This window comes from Haliaeetus albicilla, chromosome 3, assembly GCF_947461875.1.
Source record: "Haliaeetus albicilla chromosome 3, bHalAlb1.1, whole genome shotgun sequence".
In the NCBI taxonomy this organism is placed as follows: Eukaryota; Metazoa; Chordata; class Aves; order Accipitriformes; family Accipitridae; genus Haliaeetus; species Haliaeetus albicilla.
The window spans coordinates 21,008,286-21,024,785 of record NC_091485.1 but is presented as its reverse complement, the minus strand read 5'-3'; the positions used below and the strand labels follow the sequence as shown (position 1 = coordinate 21,024,785).

Genomic DNA, 16,500 nt, shown 5'->3' with positions numbered 1-16,500 from the left:
AAATCATGGGCTAGTTACTAACACAACAGGTTAGTCTCAAGTTTGACTAGAAACTAGGACAATCTGGACTAACTATTACTACTTTAAAGCCTTGTAAAGTTAACCATTACATCAGTCACCGGAACACCTCTGAATGAAATACAGCTGGAAAGGCTTGCAAGTGACTTACCAAGCAAGTACCTTTTGAGAGCTTAAAGCTGCAGAAAGGAAGTAAAAAAGGCAGCAACTACAGTCAGCCTTCAGTGGAAGAAATAAAATGAGACCAGTCTAGTTAGTTAAAGGAAAGGATTATTTGTTGACTCAAGTAGAAGAAATTTCTGGATTTTTTAGAGATTGCTTTAGACAAAACAACCTATAGCTAGTTTTCAGTACTAAGAGCTTTAATCTTACTCCTTTCTTTGAAAGTATAACTAGCAGCTCCTAGACTATTGAGCCAGGGTAATTTTATTGGTCATTCTTTTCTATACAATGGTCAGTCATTCCTAACTACATTTTTTTGGAAGGGACTAATAAACATTGAAAAGCAAATCCAAACCTTGTTCATTTACAAAGAGAGAGGGAGAGAGAGGTTTTGTTCAGTTTGGTAGAGGTCCACATCTTTTACTGAAGAACTTTTTCATTGGCTTTGAAAAACAAGATAATGCTTGCATGTAAGTTAAAAGAATTATATTTTGCTTAGCTAGTTCATTTAGCAAATAGTCTTAACTTCCATTTTAATGAGGAATAGTTCTGCTCAAACTTTTCTATCCATAAACTACCTACAGGAGATTATTGTTTATGAAGTTTTGAGGTTGATGCATAACACGACACTTGCGCCTTCTGAGTGAGAAAGGAAAGGGAAATTTTCCACCCAAGGAAGTAGCAGAACCGTTTTCTGAAAAGCACAAATTATTCCTATAATACTAATACCAGACCTGTATATCTCTGATGAGAACTAGAAATTCTTCAAAGAGAGAGTAATTTTTTTACACAGTCTTCTAACCCATGGTACAGAAATAGAAATTTCACTGCATGAAGTAATATAAGAATTCACAGTATGGCAGACACTAAATATTGGTGACTAGACTATAATTCAGTTCTCAGTCTGAAAAGGAGGTAAGATGCCAAGAAGTGGCTGACTAATCACTAAACTTCAGAAAAGGAGATTCCGATATTAAGAAAATTTAATGGAATAGGTCTGAGAGTCAAAAATAAGTGAAATAAAATCTTTAGGTGTTTCATGGATACTACTTAAAAATATTATCACTGAGTCTTGCAAAGTACTGAACAAAATGGGACCCATGAAGAAAAGCCATAGATCAGGCCAGCTGAATGCCGTTTTTTCTAAGTGAAGAAAAAAAGTTATTTCACATTTTAAATGCTGCTGTAGGAAAAGCCACAAAGAATGGGCAACAAAGTAGTAAAATGGAAACCGTAATCACTGAGATTAATTAGAAAAGTAAATAACTAAGGGTATGGAACTAAACAATATTACTGTCTTCCACTTTATTCAGCGCAGGAGGCCTGTGGAAATACTTTGCTGGGTTTTGTGGTACCTTGGGGTTTATCTATAAGCGTGTGTTGTGGTTTCAGCCCAGCCAGTAACAAAGCACCATGCAGCCCCCGGCCACGGTAAGATAAGGAGAAAATACAAAGGCACATTTGTGGGTTGAGATTAAGGACAGGGAGGGATCACTCACCACTTATGGTCACAGGCAAACCCCAGACTTGACTCAGGGAAAAAAAAAACCAGAATCAATTTAACTTGTTACCAATCAAATCAAAACAGGATATTGAGAAGTAAAACCAAATCTTAAAACACCTTCCCCCTCAGCCCCCCCTTCTTCCTGGGCTCAACCCCACTCCCGGTTCTCTCCACCTCCTCCTCCCGGCAGTGCAGGGGAACAGGGGATGGGGGTTGGGGTCAGCTCCCCACACCTGGTCTCTGCCGCTCCTTCCTCCTCAGGGGGAGGAGGACTCCGCACTCGGCCCTTGCTCCACCATGGGATCCCTCCCACGGGAGATGGTCCTCCACGAACCTCTCCAACGTGGGTCCTTTCCACGGGCTGCAGTTCCTCACAAACTTCCCTGGCGTGGGTCCCTTCTGTGGGCTTCAGTTCTTCCCGAACTTCCCTGGTGTGGGTCCTTTCCGTGGGCTGCAGTCCTTCAGTCACAGACTTCTCCAGCGCGGGCTTTCCCATGGAGTCATGGCCATCTTGGGGGGCCTCTGCTCCCCCACTCCCCTCCATGGGCTGGGGGGGGACAGCCTGCCATCTTGTCTCACCACGGGCTGTAGGGACAAACCCTCCTCCCCTCCTTCCTCCTCACTGACCTCAGTGTCTGCAGAGGGGTTCCTCTCACATCCCACTCCCCCCACTCACTGCAGGTTCCCCTTCTTAAATCTGTTCTCCCAGAGGCGCTACCACCATTGCTGATGGGCTCAGCCTGGGCCAGCAGCGGGTCCGACTTGGAGCCGGGGAAGCTTCGAGCAGCTTCTCACAGGAGCCATCCCTGCAGCCCCCTCCCACGCTACCAAAAAAAACCCCACGCCACACAAACCCATAACAGCATGTCTCTGTTTCTCACTTCTGGCAGGAAGCACTCTAGTTTGTTCTCAGCAAGGAAGGACTTTCCAAAGTCAGCACCTTTATCCTTTTTAAACTGGCAGGAAACGTTTCCTTGTCCTTTCATTTTCTAAGCAGCTCCCTCGAGCTGTCCTGCACTCACTGCTCTTTACTGACCTATTGCCTTTCTAGAGGTGGACCACAGTGTATGTGTTAGTTTGGCCTTGATTCTTCTAACTCCACTAACTCAGACAGCCTCAGCAAGAAAACAGAAGTGAGGTTATTGTGAAAGTTTTAAAGTCAGGCTTCTGTGTGCAAGGGTAGAACCTAAAGCTTAAAAGTAAAACGAACAAAAAAGCCCCAGATAAAGTCATTAGGTCCAGTGTCATAAGGAAAATGCAGTGGGCTTAGCTGTTGGCAACAGTATGCAGTTTGTCATTAAAAACAGATATTTTGCTGGAGGTATAGAACTCCACTAGTCTTGTATAGCTATATATGTTTTAAGGCTCTAGCATGATCAAGGAATTTAAAAATTTCTGTCAGACAAATTGGTTGAAACAACAATAATAAAGAGAATAAAACACCAGGACTATAATATCACCAAACAGTAGTGTATAGTTAACACTATTTCTGTGAAGAAAGATTACATTTCACTCAACTTTTTTAGTATGTGTCAGCCCAGCAGAGTAAAAGAGAAACCACGGCATCATTTTTTTAGACTTGCAATAGTAATTTTCAAAATCTCTCTTGAAAACATACAAACAAAACTAAGAGCACAAATTGACATTGCAGTTTATCAAGTGGTAAAATGAATTTCAGAACTACTGCCCCTAGCTGCTTCAATCCCCTTACACACAGTTCACTTTTCTCTCCATGGTGCCTTTGTGGCTATGGGTTAAAAGTCAGTTACAAAGTAATTATGAGGTGAGAGACAAATATTGCTCTGGATCAAAGTCTACCTATCAGACAGAAACCAGAGATAAGTAAACTGCCAGTTTATCGTAGGTAATGCACTTAAGGGTTTAGTATTATATGCTGTACAGTATGTCTATTAAATACATGGAACAGTCAAAGTTGAGGCAGCAACTCTTGAGTATGATGCTAGGTGAGGTGGGTTAGCAGAATTCACACAGGACCGTGAGGAATTTCAGCAGGACAAAAGCAAACTGAATAAAGAGGTAGTATCAACTCAAATTTCAGTCTTGAAAAATGCTATGTAGTGTTCAGCAGAGGTAAATTTGACTTTTAACTCGTAAAGGGCTCAAAATTGAACACAGGACTGAAGAAAGGGATGCGGGTTTCACTGTAAAAAATGTACCAGTGACCTGTTCAGTGTCCATCTGATGTCAAAATAAAACCAAACAGAATGCTAAGGGGGGTGAAGAATGGGGTAGAACATAATTTTTAAAAATTCTGTTGTAGAAAAACTGAGGTATGTTAAAGGAATAAATAGTATTAAATAAAATGAAGAAAGTTGCTCCAGAATTTCTAATACTAAAAGACTCAAGGGATGCTCAATAAAGGTAAAGGTGGCAAATTTGGTTCATTTACCCAAGTGTATTTTGGAACCCACTGATACCAAGAAAGGAGCAACATTCTGTCAGGGAATGAATGAGATGGTGAATGGAGCTAAAGGAGAATTGAGATAATGTCAGCATTTGGTTTTTTATAATAATTAACGATAGGAGTTTTTAAAAGGCGTGTCAAGCATCATGTTTCCAGTTTAAGACAATCTCTATGATGAGTCAGGCTGAGTCCATCATGGTGGGAAGCTTTATTCTATTTTTAACTCGGGGTGGCATTACCTGCACTTTTCTTAGACAATTTGAGATGATCCCTCAATTGGATAATCAATAGATGATGCAATATGGGAGTTTCAGTGACCTGATGTTAGGCTCTGTATCTCTTCTTGTGTAGGCTTTCTTTGGAGAATTTGCAGTAGTGGTGGATTCCCCAGCTTGTCCATGACTCCCAAGAGGGTAATGCTTTGTGTCATTGAAGGCATTTCATGAAAGTTGTGCTCCATGATATGCAGAAAATGTGTGTGCTCTGAATACAATTTTGATATTACCTCATCTGCATAGTGTAAGTTTATCTAGTTCCACTGAAGTGAGGACCTGTGCTGTCAAAGAGAGACATGACACTGAGATAAAATATGCTGCATAGTTGAGAGTTCTATGTGGAAATGTCGCAAGGCTTCTTTCACTTACTTCTAAAGTTTAGCATTTATGATCCCAAAACTAGCACTGGAAGCCTTAACAAAAGGAATGAAACCATAAGGCAGAATTTGATTTTAAGAAGGCGTTACTGATGAGTATTCCAGTAGGGTGAGGTAGCCTAAATGAGATAATGAAGAATAGACTTTGGCAGGAACCAGTCTTAGAAATTACATCTAAAAAGATACTGCTTGTTGTTGACTTTGCATTTTTCCTTGCTTGGGTTTTAGATTTAAAAGAGGACTGTGAAGTCCTTACCACGTCTTACCATTTGCATCATACTTGATTCACTGCTTCCTGTTTGCCAAGTTCAACTCAACAGTCACCTTTTGCATGAAGATACTCTAGATGTCTTCTAAGTATCTGCTATACTTTTGAGTTCTGTGCAGATTACAGCAATATAGAGTTTAATAAAATGATTTACATATGACACAAGGAAAATAAAAATAGAATTGTTTATAGCAGAACTTTAAACATCTACAGTCAAGAAAATACAGAGCCAGATTCTGTTACCTTTAGTCATATGAAGTAAGAGTTTTACTAAATCAGAATTGTATTGTGTATTGTTACCAAATTAATATTCTGGTGGGACTGGGCACAGAGGCAGGCAGCAGATCGTCTTCTCTGACTTAGCACTTACACAGTGTACCATGGCCGGAATTTTCCAAACAACCTGGTTCCTGCAGTTAGCTCTAGATATATTTTGATTAAAGGTTATCACCTTTTCTGGCAGCAATATGAATTGCCAGGTTTTTCTGCCATTCCTCCTCGTAAGGAGTTTTGAAGATGCAGGCCAAAAGTGTAACTGTGGGCACTCAGAAGTACTCACCATCTTAGAATATCCTGGCTAGAACTGAGAAGAGACATTGAAAGTGTTTTCATTGTACTTCTCAGAAAATATCTCTGCATGTAAATTGATCACTAATTGCTTTCTTTCAAAAAAAAGGAAGTGAAGAAACAAGTAAAATATAATTGATGCTTTCAAAATTGTTTATGAAATCCAGACAATGAGATAAGATTTTAAGTGATCTTAAAATATTACACTTCACTTAGGCTTTACTCTTACTTCTCCATTCCCAAAAAAGCTATAGCAGGAAAGTGATCCATAAATCCGCATGTCCAGTTTATGGCGTGGTGCCTCAAATGATGAATGCTGCCACGTTTTGATTAAAAAAAATTGAAGTCCATAAAAAAAATTAAATCAGTTTAGTGAATTGAATGTTGCTTCCTTAACATTTTTCATCCTGAACTCATTTAGTAGAGGAAATGGATATTTCATCAGACATGGATTTGACGTTCCATCACATTATACAGTAAACAGTACAAACGATTTTTTTTTTTAAATGGAGAAGCTGGAAGAGCTAAGACAGTAGCTGCTGTAAGGCACTGGTTATCTCATTTAAACAGATATTAAATGTGGGTGCCAGTGGTGTGATCATCAGCTGCTTCCCACTTTGTGCATAAATTGCTTAGAAGGAGTCTTTTTGCCTACCAGATGTGACCTAGATTTAGATTTCCAAAAGCAAAAAAAAAAAAAGTCTATTATGTAAAAAACAATTGCGGGTAAAATGCATGGTAAATGAGCTTATCTCACTTTTCCAGGTGTTTAAGCTAATATGTTATGGAATTACAGCTTCATTTATGAAAAATAATTGAGGAAAATGTTCCAGCAAATCAAATTTGGATAAAGGCTTAGGGTAGTTATTGTGTTGTTAGCAAGTTTCTAAATGGCAGAAAGAAAAGGGAGCCAGCGCAGATAATAAAAATATAGAAATTTGTGAATCTTTGAAGAGGCTCTTATAAAAGGGTCAGGGCTGGCAGTGGTATCCCACCTGTGTTGTGATCTTGCAAAATGTCATGGAACAATATGAAGAATTATATTCCTGTCAATGCATATGAAAGCAGGATTTTTTTTAAAAAAGAAGCATTGATATCTGTTGGCCCTGGATAAGCCTAATGACATTGGTAGGTTAAATGTATAAACATCATAAGAATAACATCCTTATTCTTTTTCTTTCTCCTCTTTTCCGTTTACTGATTCCATAGGGGCTGCCACTCGAAAACCGGATCCAGAGCCTGAGAAACAGACTGACCATACTGTTAAAATCGCTGGAGTCATTGCAGGCATCTTGCTGTTCGTCATTATATTTCTGGGGGTTGTGCTGGTAATGAAGAAAAGGTGAGCCATTAGTAGATGTTTTCTAGATACATATTCATGTCACAGCATCTCCTACAGCAGTTGTCAGTTTGATATTGGCAAAAGTATCCAGCCACCTCTTTGCACTTTGCCACAGAGTTTAGGAAGTACTGCTCCTTCCCACCCCAAAAGCTTTGTTGGGTTTTTGTAAAACCACAGTATCTGTTTCATCCCACAGCATTTTCTATGAATTAATGTTTGTGGCATTGTTGTAGAAGAAAAAAACAACTTGAGGCTAATGGTTCTAGCACTTATGCATTAGTACTGCATGATGGACTCCACTAATAGAACAGTATCTCTATCCTGAAAGTTTGAGTCTCCACTTTATTCAACAGATTAGCTGAAAGTTAGATGTAGTTTCATTCTTGAATGTAAAAGAAATCCTCAGTCAACCAGGAACTAGAGCTAAGGTAATTTCTGCTAAGAATGAAATATTGTTCTGCATAAATGTCATTCCCTGAAAACAAATGAAAATGTTACAATGGTGCTGAATGTTTCCATGCTGGTTCAACACACACATGCATTGAGATTGTTTTGCTTTGAATATAATTTGAAAACTGCTACAACATTAGAAGTGTAAGGCTTTTAAACCTGGTTGCCTTTCTCAACACTGTGAAAGGAAAAATAATATAGGAAAAAGTATCTCACAGCTAAGGAGGTGGCATGGGTAAGAAAAAAATCCATGTGATGATAGAAGCCAAGTCTAGATTGGGAGAAATTCATTAGCAGATAGAATTAAGGTTTTAGGTTGTATCCTGAGCAATGTGAGATTCGCAACTGTATAGCTGGGGTTGGGAATGTGTGAGAGCTGTGTAAGGGGGCTGAGTCACACATTGTCCTTCCACATCTGCTGTAGTCTTCCTACTGTCCCATAACCCCTCACCTCCTTGCCAGTCATCCTGTGTTACACCATTTTCTTCCTTTGAGAGCACTCTTGGCCTGATTTTGCTCATCCCAACACTATGTGATTTAGTTGTATGTTAACTAGTTTGGCAGGTCTGAGATAGTCAAAATCCCTGAGCTGCCTGAAATTCTTCCAGAATTTGAACAGTGGAGGTGTACAGCTAAAGAGGCAGCTGCCTGACAGTGCCTCAGGGCAGGCAGCAGAAGTAGCTGCTTTTCACTCTCCCTGAAGACATGAACAGGGCTATGAGCTAACAGGGCTCTAGGCAGAGAAAGGTGAGCTGTGGCCCAGGCCATGACAAGAGGTAGGTAAAGCAGTCAAAAGCTGCCATACAGAAGAGATTGAGACTTAAGCCCCAGGGTAAGCGTGGCTGGAGCAATGAAATTGACCCAGTAACCAAATCTTCTCAATAAAGTGCAGTGTAGCAGAGTTCAAATCTGTTCTGACTTTGCAGTACTTTTTTCTTCCCACTTCTGATTTCTTGCATCATTCATACCTTCAAATTTAACAGTTGAACTCCCAAACTCCTCCCTGGGGCCAGGCACAGCAATTGGCATTCAGGGAGGAAGGCTACTCCGATTGTCTGGCCAATCCAAGGAATCACACAATTCCTGACCGGCATTCATCACTCTTTCTCTTCCAGTTCTGAGCCTCTCCTTAAGGGTTTGTACCAAAGGTAGAATATATTCATGCAAGGTAGACAAGTTCTTCTTAATCTTGCAGGGAGAGCATTGCAAAATGATCCAAATAGTTTCAAAGTAAATAAGGTGTCAGAGTCTCTGGCTAAATGGATGCTGTACCAGCTCTTGCTTTATTCTCTAGGGAAAAGCTCTTTGATAATCTAATTGTTAGAGGCAGGAAGGCTCAAATCCTAAGTGTTTGCATGTTAGTGCAGAAGGATACTTGATTCCTTCTGTCTACCACAGCACAGTAATTATTATTCATAGTAATTCTGTTGTTAGAAGAAAATGCATTATGTGAGCTTCTTTGGGGTTTGGAATAATCTGCTTGTAACAGAGATGAAACTATTGAAAGTACAAGTCCAGGAACTCTGTTACGAAATACATACAATTTCATTGTGTAGTACCGAAAGAATGATACCAATAACTTAAAGATATCCCAGAATTATGCTGGAGCCTTGAACAAAACAAACTGTGAAATGAGTTGAAGTGAATATTAAAAAGTAAGAATGGTTCCTCTGTGTAACAGGATGTAACAAGGCGTTAATGAGAGTTTCAGGAGGTAGGTATATTGTGTCCCAGACCTCTAAAGCAGATGCTGTACCATAGAAGGTCTTGAATACAACTACACTCATGACTTAAGCAAAAGATGAACTGATTATTCAGTAGATAGTTATTGGTGCATTAATTCACTATGCTGCTGAGAGCCCCTATGATTTCACCTTGGTTCGGTTACTCTGTATACATTATGCATTTGAAGAAAATGCATAAATCATTCTGCAACCTTAGTATAACTGTGGTGTTTTTACAGTTTTATGATACTTTAGGTGCTACTTTGTGAAACACTCTCATCAAGCTAGCTTGTCGTCTGACTACAGCACTTGATCATTTTATTTCATTTACTTTATCAGGAGGTTTACTAGAGTAAAGATCTGAGTGAAAAAGTAAAATAGCACCTTGTAATTCAGTGGCACCTTTCCCCTGAGAACCGCTTTCCTCTCTGCACTATTATGTGCAGACTCTCTGGGCTCCTGTTATGGGTTTGTGTGGCACGGGGGTTTTTTTGGTAGCGCGGGAGGGGGCCGCAGGGGTGGCTCCTGTGGGAAGCTGCTCGAAGCTTCCCTGGCTCTAAGTCGGACCCGACTCTGGCCCAGGCTGAGCCCATCAGTGACGGTGGTAGCGCCTCTGGGAGAACAGATTTAAGAAGGGGAACCTGCAGTGCGTAGGGGGACTGGGATGTGAGAGGAACCCCTCTGCAGACATCGAGGTCCGTGAGGAGGAAGGAGGGGGACGAGGTGTGCCTGAGGCGGTGGATGCCCCTGCAGCCCGTGGTGAGACAAGATGGCAGGCTGTCCCCCCCCAGCCCATGGAGGGGAGTGGGCGAGCGGAGGCCCCCCAAGATGGCCGTGAGTCCATGGGAAAGCCCGCGCTGGAGAAGTCTGTGACTGAAGGACTGCAGCCCACGGAAAGGACCCACCCCAGGGAAGTTTGTGAGGAACTGCAGCCCGTGGAAAGGATCCACGTTGGAGAGGTTCATGGAGGACCATCTCCAGTGGGAGGGACCCCGCGGTGGAGCAGGGGCCAACTGCGGAGTCCTCCTCCCTCTGAGGAGGAAGGAGCGGCAGAGACCAGGTGTGGGGAGCTGACCCCAACCCCCATCCCCTGTTCCCCTGCGCCGCCGGGGGGAGGAGGTGGAGAGAACCGGGAGTGGGGTTGAGGGCTGGGGGGAAGGTGTTCTAAGGTTTTGTTTTAACTTCTCAGTGTCCTTGTTTTATTTTGATTGGTAGCAAATGAAATTGATTTTGTTTCTTCCCCAAGTTGACCCTGTCTTTTGCCCGTGACCATCAGTGGTGAGTGATCCCTCCCTGTCCTTATCTCGACCCACGAGCCTGCCTTTGTATTTTCTCCTCATCCCGCTGGGGGCTGGGGGGTTGTGAGCAAGCGGCTGCATGGTGCTTTGTTACCGGCTGGGCTTAAACCATGACAGCTCCAATGCTAGGTTTCACCACACTGAGTCTACATGCTCTGAAAGTTGTCTTGCTTGTAGTTGGCTACAGCAATATCCCATTCACACTCCCCCATCCTAATGCATATCCCAAGGCATATACGGTCTGTTGTTCATTTCTTTCATGGACATGGGTCCCTGTAGACTTGATCTCCAGATCTCACTAATAGATTAAATTTACTCTGTCTCTGGGTGCGCCACAGTGTTTAATTAATTTAATTTCAAACCGTTTCTTTCCATTGCCAGGAGATTTGGGAAGCGATTTTACTGTATGTAATAACCACGACTTTGTTCAACATACTCCTGTAATAGCGACCTCACTTCATTCAGCAGCCATTCTTTGCTTGGTTGGTGCCAGGCACCACAGATTTTCACAGATCAGCCTGTTTGGCTTTTAATTCAGTAGCCAAGTAGACAAGACCACATTCAAAGCAGAGTTTTCAGTGCAGCACAGACATGCTTTGAATATGGTCACTATCAAAACAGTAGGTAGAGAAGTTCTGCAAATATCAGTAGTCATTAGGCATCATTATTAATTCACTATATAGTGGTCTTCTGAAGTAGTTATATTATAAACTGGTCACAGAGAGATTAGGTGGCCTAACTATTCAGTATATGGTTGGAGTCACTAGTGAAGGTAGGAACATCATGGACACTAAAACTTTTTCTGTGTGGACACTCAGTCTTTTTGTAAAGTAAACCAGATTTCTAAGCTTGTCACCTGGGTCAGGAGAAGACTGTTAGTGCTTTCCTGTTTTTCTCCCCACGTGGTTGTTCAGAGTTCCTTTTCTGTTCTGTTCTATCTTTTCTTTATCCATTCAGCCACATTCCTGCATAAAGATGTCATGTAATTGTAGACTAGGAACCTGCAAGCTATCCGTAATACAAATATGGCCATATCAATGAGATCATTCTTCTCTGTGAAGTCAGAATAATGCCAGTAGGCTTTCCTCTCCTCAGCTGTGCTCTTAATGTCTCACATAAGAATTAGCACAGTGTCAATGGAAACCAATACCTGTGTTTCCACAATATTGCTCCACAATAAAGTGGATTTTGAATCTGATCCTGAATATTAAATCTCAGGCAAAGCCCTTCATTTCTGCCAGTCTTTGATATACCTTCATAGGACTTTATAAAAAATAAAAAATGCAGCAAGTAAGTTCACCTGTTGGTCAACCTAAAGTAGAGCAGAGAAAATGAGAGAACTGTTCCCACAACCTTTGGAAAAGCAATTGCAATTAAATCAAGACTTGGAAAAATCAGAACATTACTGATTTATTCTTTTCTCTTTTCTTTTTTTTTTTTTTTTTTTTTACACTGTATTTCAGCTAAGTTTAAAAAAATATGCAGAAGTTGAGAAATCAGATTTATTGGCCCAAGGTTTGCTTAAAAGTATATATGTCTTTGGGGCAGCTGTTTCTTTCAGTGCTACCATCTTGCTGCTGCAGTGGGAGTGCAGTAAGGAAGAGGTTATTAAAATTTAATTACATTGGCTTCTGCTTCAGTTGTAGAATGGAATTTTTCTGATCATTGTATTTCTCTATAAAAAGGTTATTTTCTTTTGCCTGTCTTTAGTGTCTGTTTTCAGCTATGTCTATGCCTGAGCCCTCCAGTAGTTTCCAGTGTATGTAATTGTGGCATCTGTTCAACTCGGAGACCCTGGTTCTTGGCAGTGAATAAGGAAGGCTTTTGCACTCGGTGGAGCTGGGCTGGGAATGCATTGGTCCCATCCCCTGATAGCAAATCAGGCTGTTCAGTCACATGCCTTTGCCAACAACTTTGAGCAGTTAGGATAGAAATCGGAGATAATAGGGCTGAAGGAAAACTCCAGTCTTATCCCAGGGCTACTACCCCTGAATCTTGTTTTTCTGTCTAGGCCAGCTACAAAACAGAGATGATGAAAGAAATCACTGTGGTAATTACACAGTTCCAGAAGTTTTCCCTTCTAGTGGGACAATCCTCCTGTAGCCAGCTGTGTTGGTTTTTATAAACTTTATAGTGGGGCCTTACTCTACAAGTGATACTTATGAAATTTATTTATGTCTTCAGTCCTGAAGGATATAAAAGTGCTTTATATTATCACTATATACAGAAACATTTTAGTGACATAAACCAACCTCTCTGGTGGGAAGAGACTGAAGAACCGTGCACAAAAGAAAATTTGGCCAAGGTTGGCCAAAATCTTTGTGCCACTCTCTTTAACAGAAAAAGACTTTTCATACATAGAGAGAAAGTTTGTATACATTACGTAGGAAGTAAAATGGAACTTGTGCATATTCTTAAAAAAAAGCTAAATCTTGTCAGTTATGAATGGTGCTTTTGCATGTGGCCTGAGGACTTGCAACTCTAAAACTTTCTGTTTCTGTAGTTTTTTTATTTTTTTATCTGTTTTTTTCGGTGTCTGGTATTCTTGAGAGTCAAAAAATACAGTGCTCTTTTTCAAGGAATTCATATGGAAAATCTCACAACTGTAGCAATATAAAAATAACTGGAGCTTGAGACTTTTAATTTTTCTCATCTTCTACAAATTTTTAATGGGACATTTACACAAATTGAAGCTCCTGGATTTTCAGCAATATTTTCATAAGGAATAATTTATCTCTATAACATATTTGGCAGAATTCTGCATATAGGTACCAGCAGTGCTTCACTGATTAATTGTATTTATTGTTGTTTCTCAAATTATTATACATCTTTTAGAAGTATGAGAACATTTGTACTAATTACATTAAATCTCTGTCATGGCAACATACAGCAAGAAACAGGGTTGGCAGTGTTGTGAGATTCTAAATGAATGAGAGAATGAGTAATTCTGAAAAGAAGGGCAGGAGGAGATATAATTATGACTGAACCAGAAAAAAAACTTTCTAACAGAGCAGTAAGTTGATCTGCTTTGCTAGGACCTGATCCTGTGCTCCTTACTGAAGGCAATGGGGTATGTACTGGTGGAAGAAGTGTATAACTGTTTTGCAGCTTTCCCCTTACTTTATTCTTAGATATGTTTTAAAACTCAACTTTAACAGGTGTGCGTTTTTGCAGATGTGCCGCGTGATTAAATATTCAGTAACTAGCCTCTTGTGTTCGAACAATACTGTGTGCATTAGAAAAGTGGGAATAAAAATTGGGAAATATTTCTAACGGCATCGGCACTCAAAGAAGATGAGAGAGAAAATTTGATGAAAGCCTAGTTTTCAAAGAGATGCCTGAAGCATGTAGCTAGAGGCAAGTTAACGTTAGTTATAGACTTTTGCAAGGCCTGTTTACATATTTCCTCTGTAGTCAAAGGTCTGTATGCATGTGCTGTAAAAATTACAAATGCCTACATGGTTCCTTTCAGTCTTTTATCTTACCAACATATGAATGCTACTTGACGTTATGCTCATAGATGTTTTAAGATCTCCAGCCTCTTTTTAATTGCAGTCAATACATGGGATTCATTTAGGTTGGAACTTGCCCCTTTTGGAGAGTTGCAGTCCTGCTTGTAGTGGGCTTATAACTGAGGGAGGGAGAGATGTAAAGCAGAAGAGCATAGCTGGAGGGTTTCTATACTTTCTGCTCATGCAGAGCTTGTCTGAGTGGAGGATCTGTCTGTGCAAGAGGTGATGATGCAGGAAAGACTGACTACGTCCATATTTCTCAACATGGTGGTGCTAGGTCTCCAACTTGTTCTTCATGACATTCACGTGGGCAGAAATAACAGGGATACAGGATAAGTTCTTATTTTTTCCTCTTCCACATGGGGAAATACCACCAAAATAATTTTAGCGAGCAAGGATAGCCTTTTTATTTGCGTGGTAAGAAGTGATTTTTTCTTCAGAATTTAAATGGTTATTAAAAAAGCTGAGATATTAAAAATCTGTGGCCATTGATTTTTCCCCTCTGAAAAAAAGTTCTAGTCCTGTCAACGGCAGAACTGATTTCTTTAAGTAAATAAAGGGGTATCCAAAGATTCTACAGTACTATGACAGGAAGAGAAGCTACTTAATACATGTACTGAAATTCTGCATTGTTAAACTTATAACACCATGTTAGAAGTTCCATATCCTTATTCCTAATGCATTTGAGGTGTAATCAGAAGTGTCTTATCACTTTAATTGGGAGTGTTTGTATGTATTATGCAGAGATAAATATACATTAAATATCTAACATTGCTTAGATAGTAGGTGTACTTTAAGGTGGTTTGATTTAACAGTTGGAGATGCATTATATATTGTATTGCTTAAAGTTTTATGGAGATTGGATATGTCATCTGGCTGTTCCAGACAGGTTGCATGATATGCCCAGATATGCATTCTTGCTACCTTTCATTTATATCACCAGTTCTGGTCTCAGTTTCATCTTGATTTTTCATACATTAATATTTGGCTTTTCTTTCCTTCCATTTCATCTTTTCCACCACTGCTTAATCCTTCCATCATGGCAGAAGAAGCTATCACTCCTACACTTACTACCTGTAAGTAACTTCTTTGTCATCAGAGACACACTTTCTGCCATGTTGTTCCATGCATAAGTAGTGAATGCTAATATTGAAAGTTCCTTTATTAAAAAAAAAAAAACTTTACAAAGGTTTTACCAAGATAAAAACAACATGGTCAATAATGTAATGAAATATTTAGCTTTATAGCAGTTTCTTATGCCTCATACTGTGCATTAGAGTCCTTTGAATATCGTTATGTAACAAATTTTCTTAACTGAAAAGTAGTACATATAAATATCACTACCATGTATATGAGAAATTTTCATGCCTAACTACTTTTAGAATTTATTTAGTGGTTTCCTTCTCATTTGTTCTGTTGAAAATATAGCATATATACAAGCATTTCCATTTGTTGCTGTGTACATATTACTACTTTTTCATGAATAATGATCATGCATAAACATCATGATTACCATTACTGGAGTGAATTTCAAAGGAGAGCACTAAAAAATGAGAGCAAGATGAAGCCTAACTTTTAGTAAGCAGTAACTTTTCATTTTGATACAGTCCTTAGTAATACCATTATATGATTCTTTATTTGCCCAAAGCCTTCATTTCATTCCCTGCTGTCAGCAGGTGATGAATGAGAAGGGTTCTTCTGTGAATTTAGCAAATCCCTTTCTGAGGCTATTCACCTTTTCTTGCTTTCCAGGTACAAAGAGTACATGATAGGTTTTGGATTAGCAAAATATTAAGGGTCTTGCTTAGTCACGAAATGAGATGTGTTTAAGCTTGTTTAATCTTGTTGGCCAGCAGCAAAAATCAGCTGTCCAGTAGATATCTGTCTTCTTCAAAGCTCAGGTTTAAAAGTCGTGGGAAACAAAGAGATATTTTTATATAGTTACAGAAGATGGGGTGTTACTTGCATGAGACAGGCTGTAGTACTAGTTTTCAGGTACATATGGTGGTAACATGCTCTTGAAAAGAACACATTTCAGTAATGGTTTTATTTAAAAACAATATTAAGTTTCTCATGTTCCTTTTTAGTTGCTCTTCAAACTTTTAAAATATTTTTTCAATTAATATTTTGAAAAAGCATCAAACATTCATTTATAGAATTTATGGAAAAATCAGTAAATGTTTTCTAACTTGAAATCTTGGTAAGCAGAATCATGCTTCAAATGAATTAAAGCAACTAAAATTTAAACCTCTTAGTAGAAATTCCCTAAGACTTCTGAATATATCGAAACTGCTCATTTACTTGGTAATTCAAATTTCATATTACATTGTTTGACACTTTACATATAGTGCAATTTTTCTAAACTGGTCTTTAAAGCACTGTATTAATGTGAGGGTCAGAAAAAATTATCTCTTCCAGAAATACAGTATTTCAAAATTTGATTCTGTTCCTGAGATGAAAAGACCATATTTTCCATGAAGTAGGCCTTCAAAAAAAAATTAATTTTGGGACCATTTGAATGTTGTTTTTAAAATGTCAAAAGAGTATAATGTAGTAAGTCATATAGTATGTTGTCGCT

At 39.4% G+C, this 16,500-nt stretch overlaps 1 protein-coding gene across 12 annotated transcripts in view; it reads left to right on the top strand.

The window, feature by feature from the left end:
* Positions 1 to 16,500, top strand: part of PTPRM (protein tyrosine phosphatase receptor type M) — a 500,309-nt gene that overhangs the window by 327,745 nt on the left and 156,064 nt on the right. For 7 of the 12 annotated variants that reach the window (XM_069779035.1, XM_069779030.1, XM_069779029.1 and 4 more), the window contains one exon: positions 6,806 to 6,938. In XM_069779035.1, the coding sequence (XP_069635136.1) occupies positions 6,806 to 6,938 (133 nt within the window). Of the gene's footprint in view, positions 1 to 6,805; positions 6,939 to 14,968; positions 14,999 to 16,500 lie in introns of all 12 variants that reach the window. The other 5 variants (XM_069779033.1, XM_069779028.1, XM_069779026.1 and 2 more) reach the window with 1 other exon arrangement.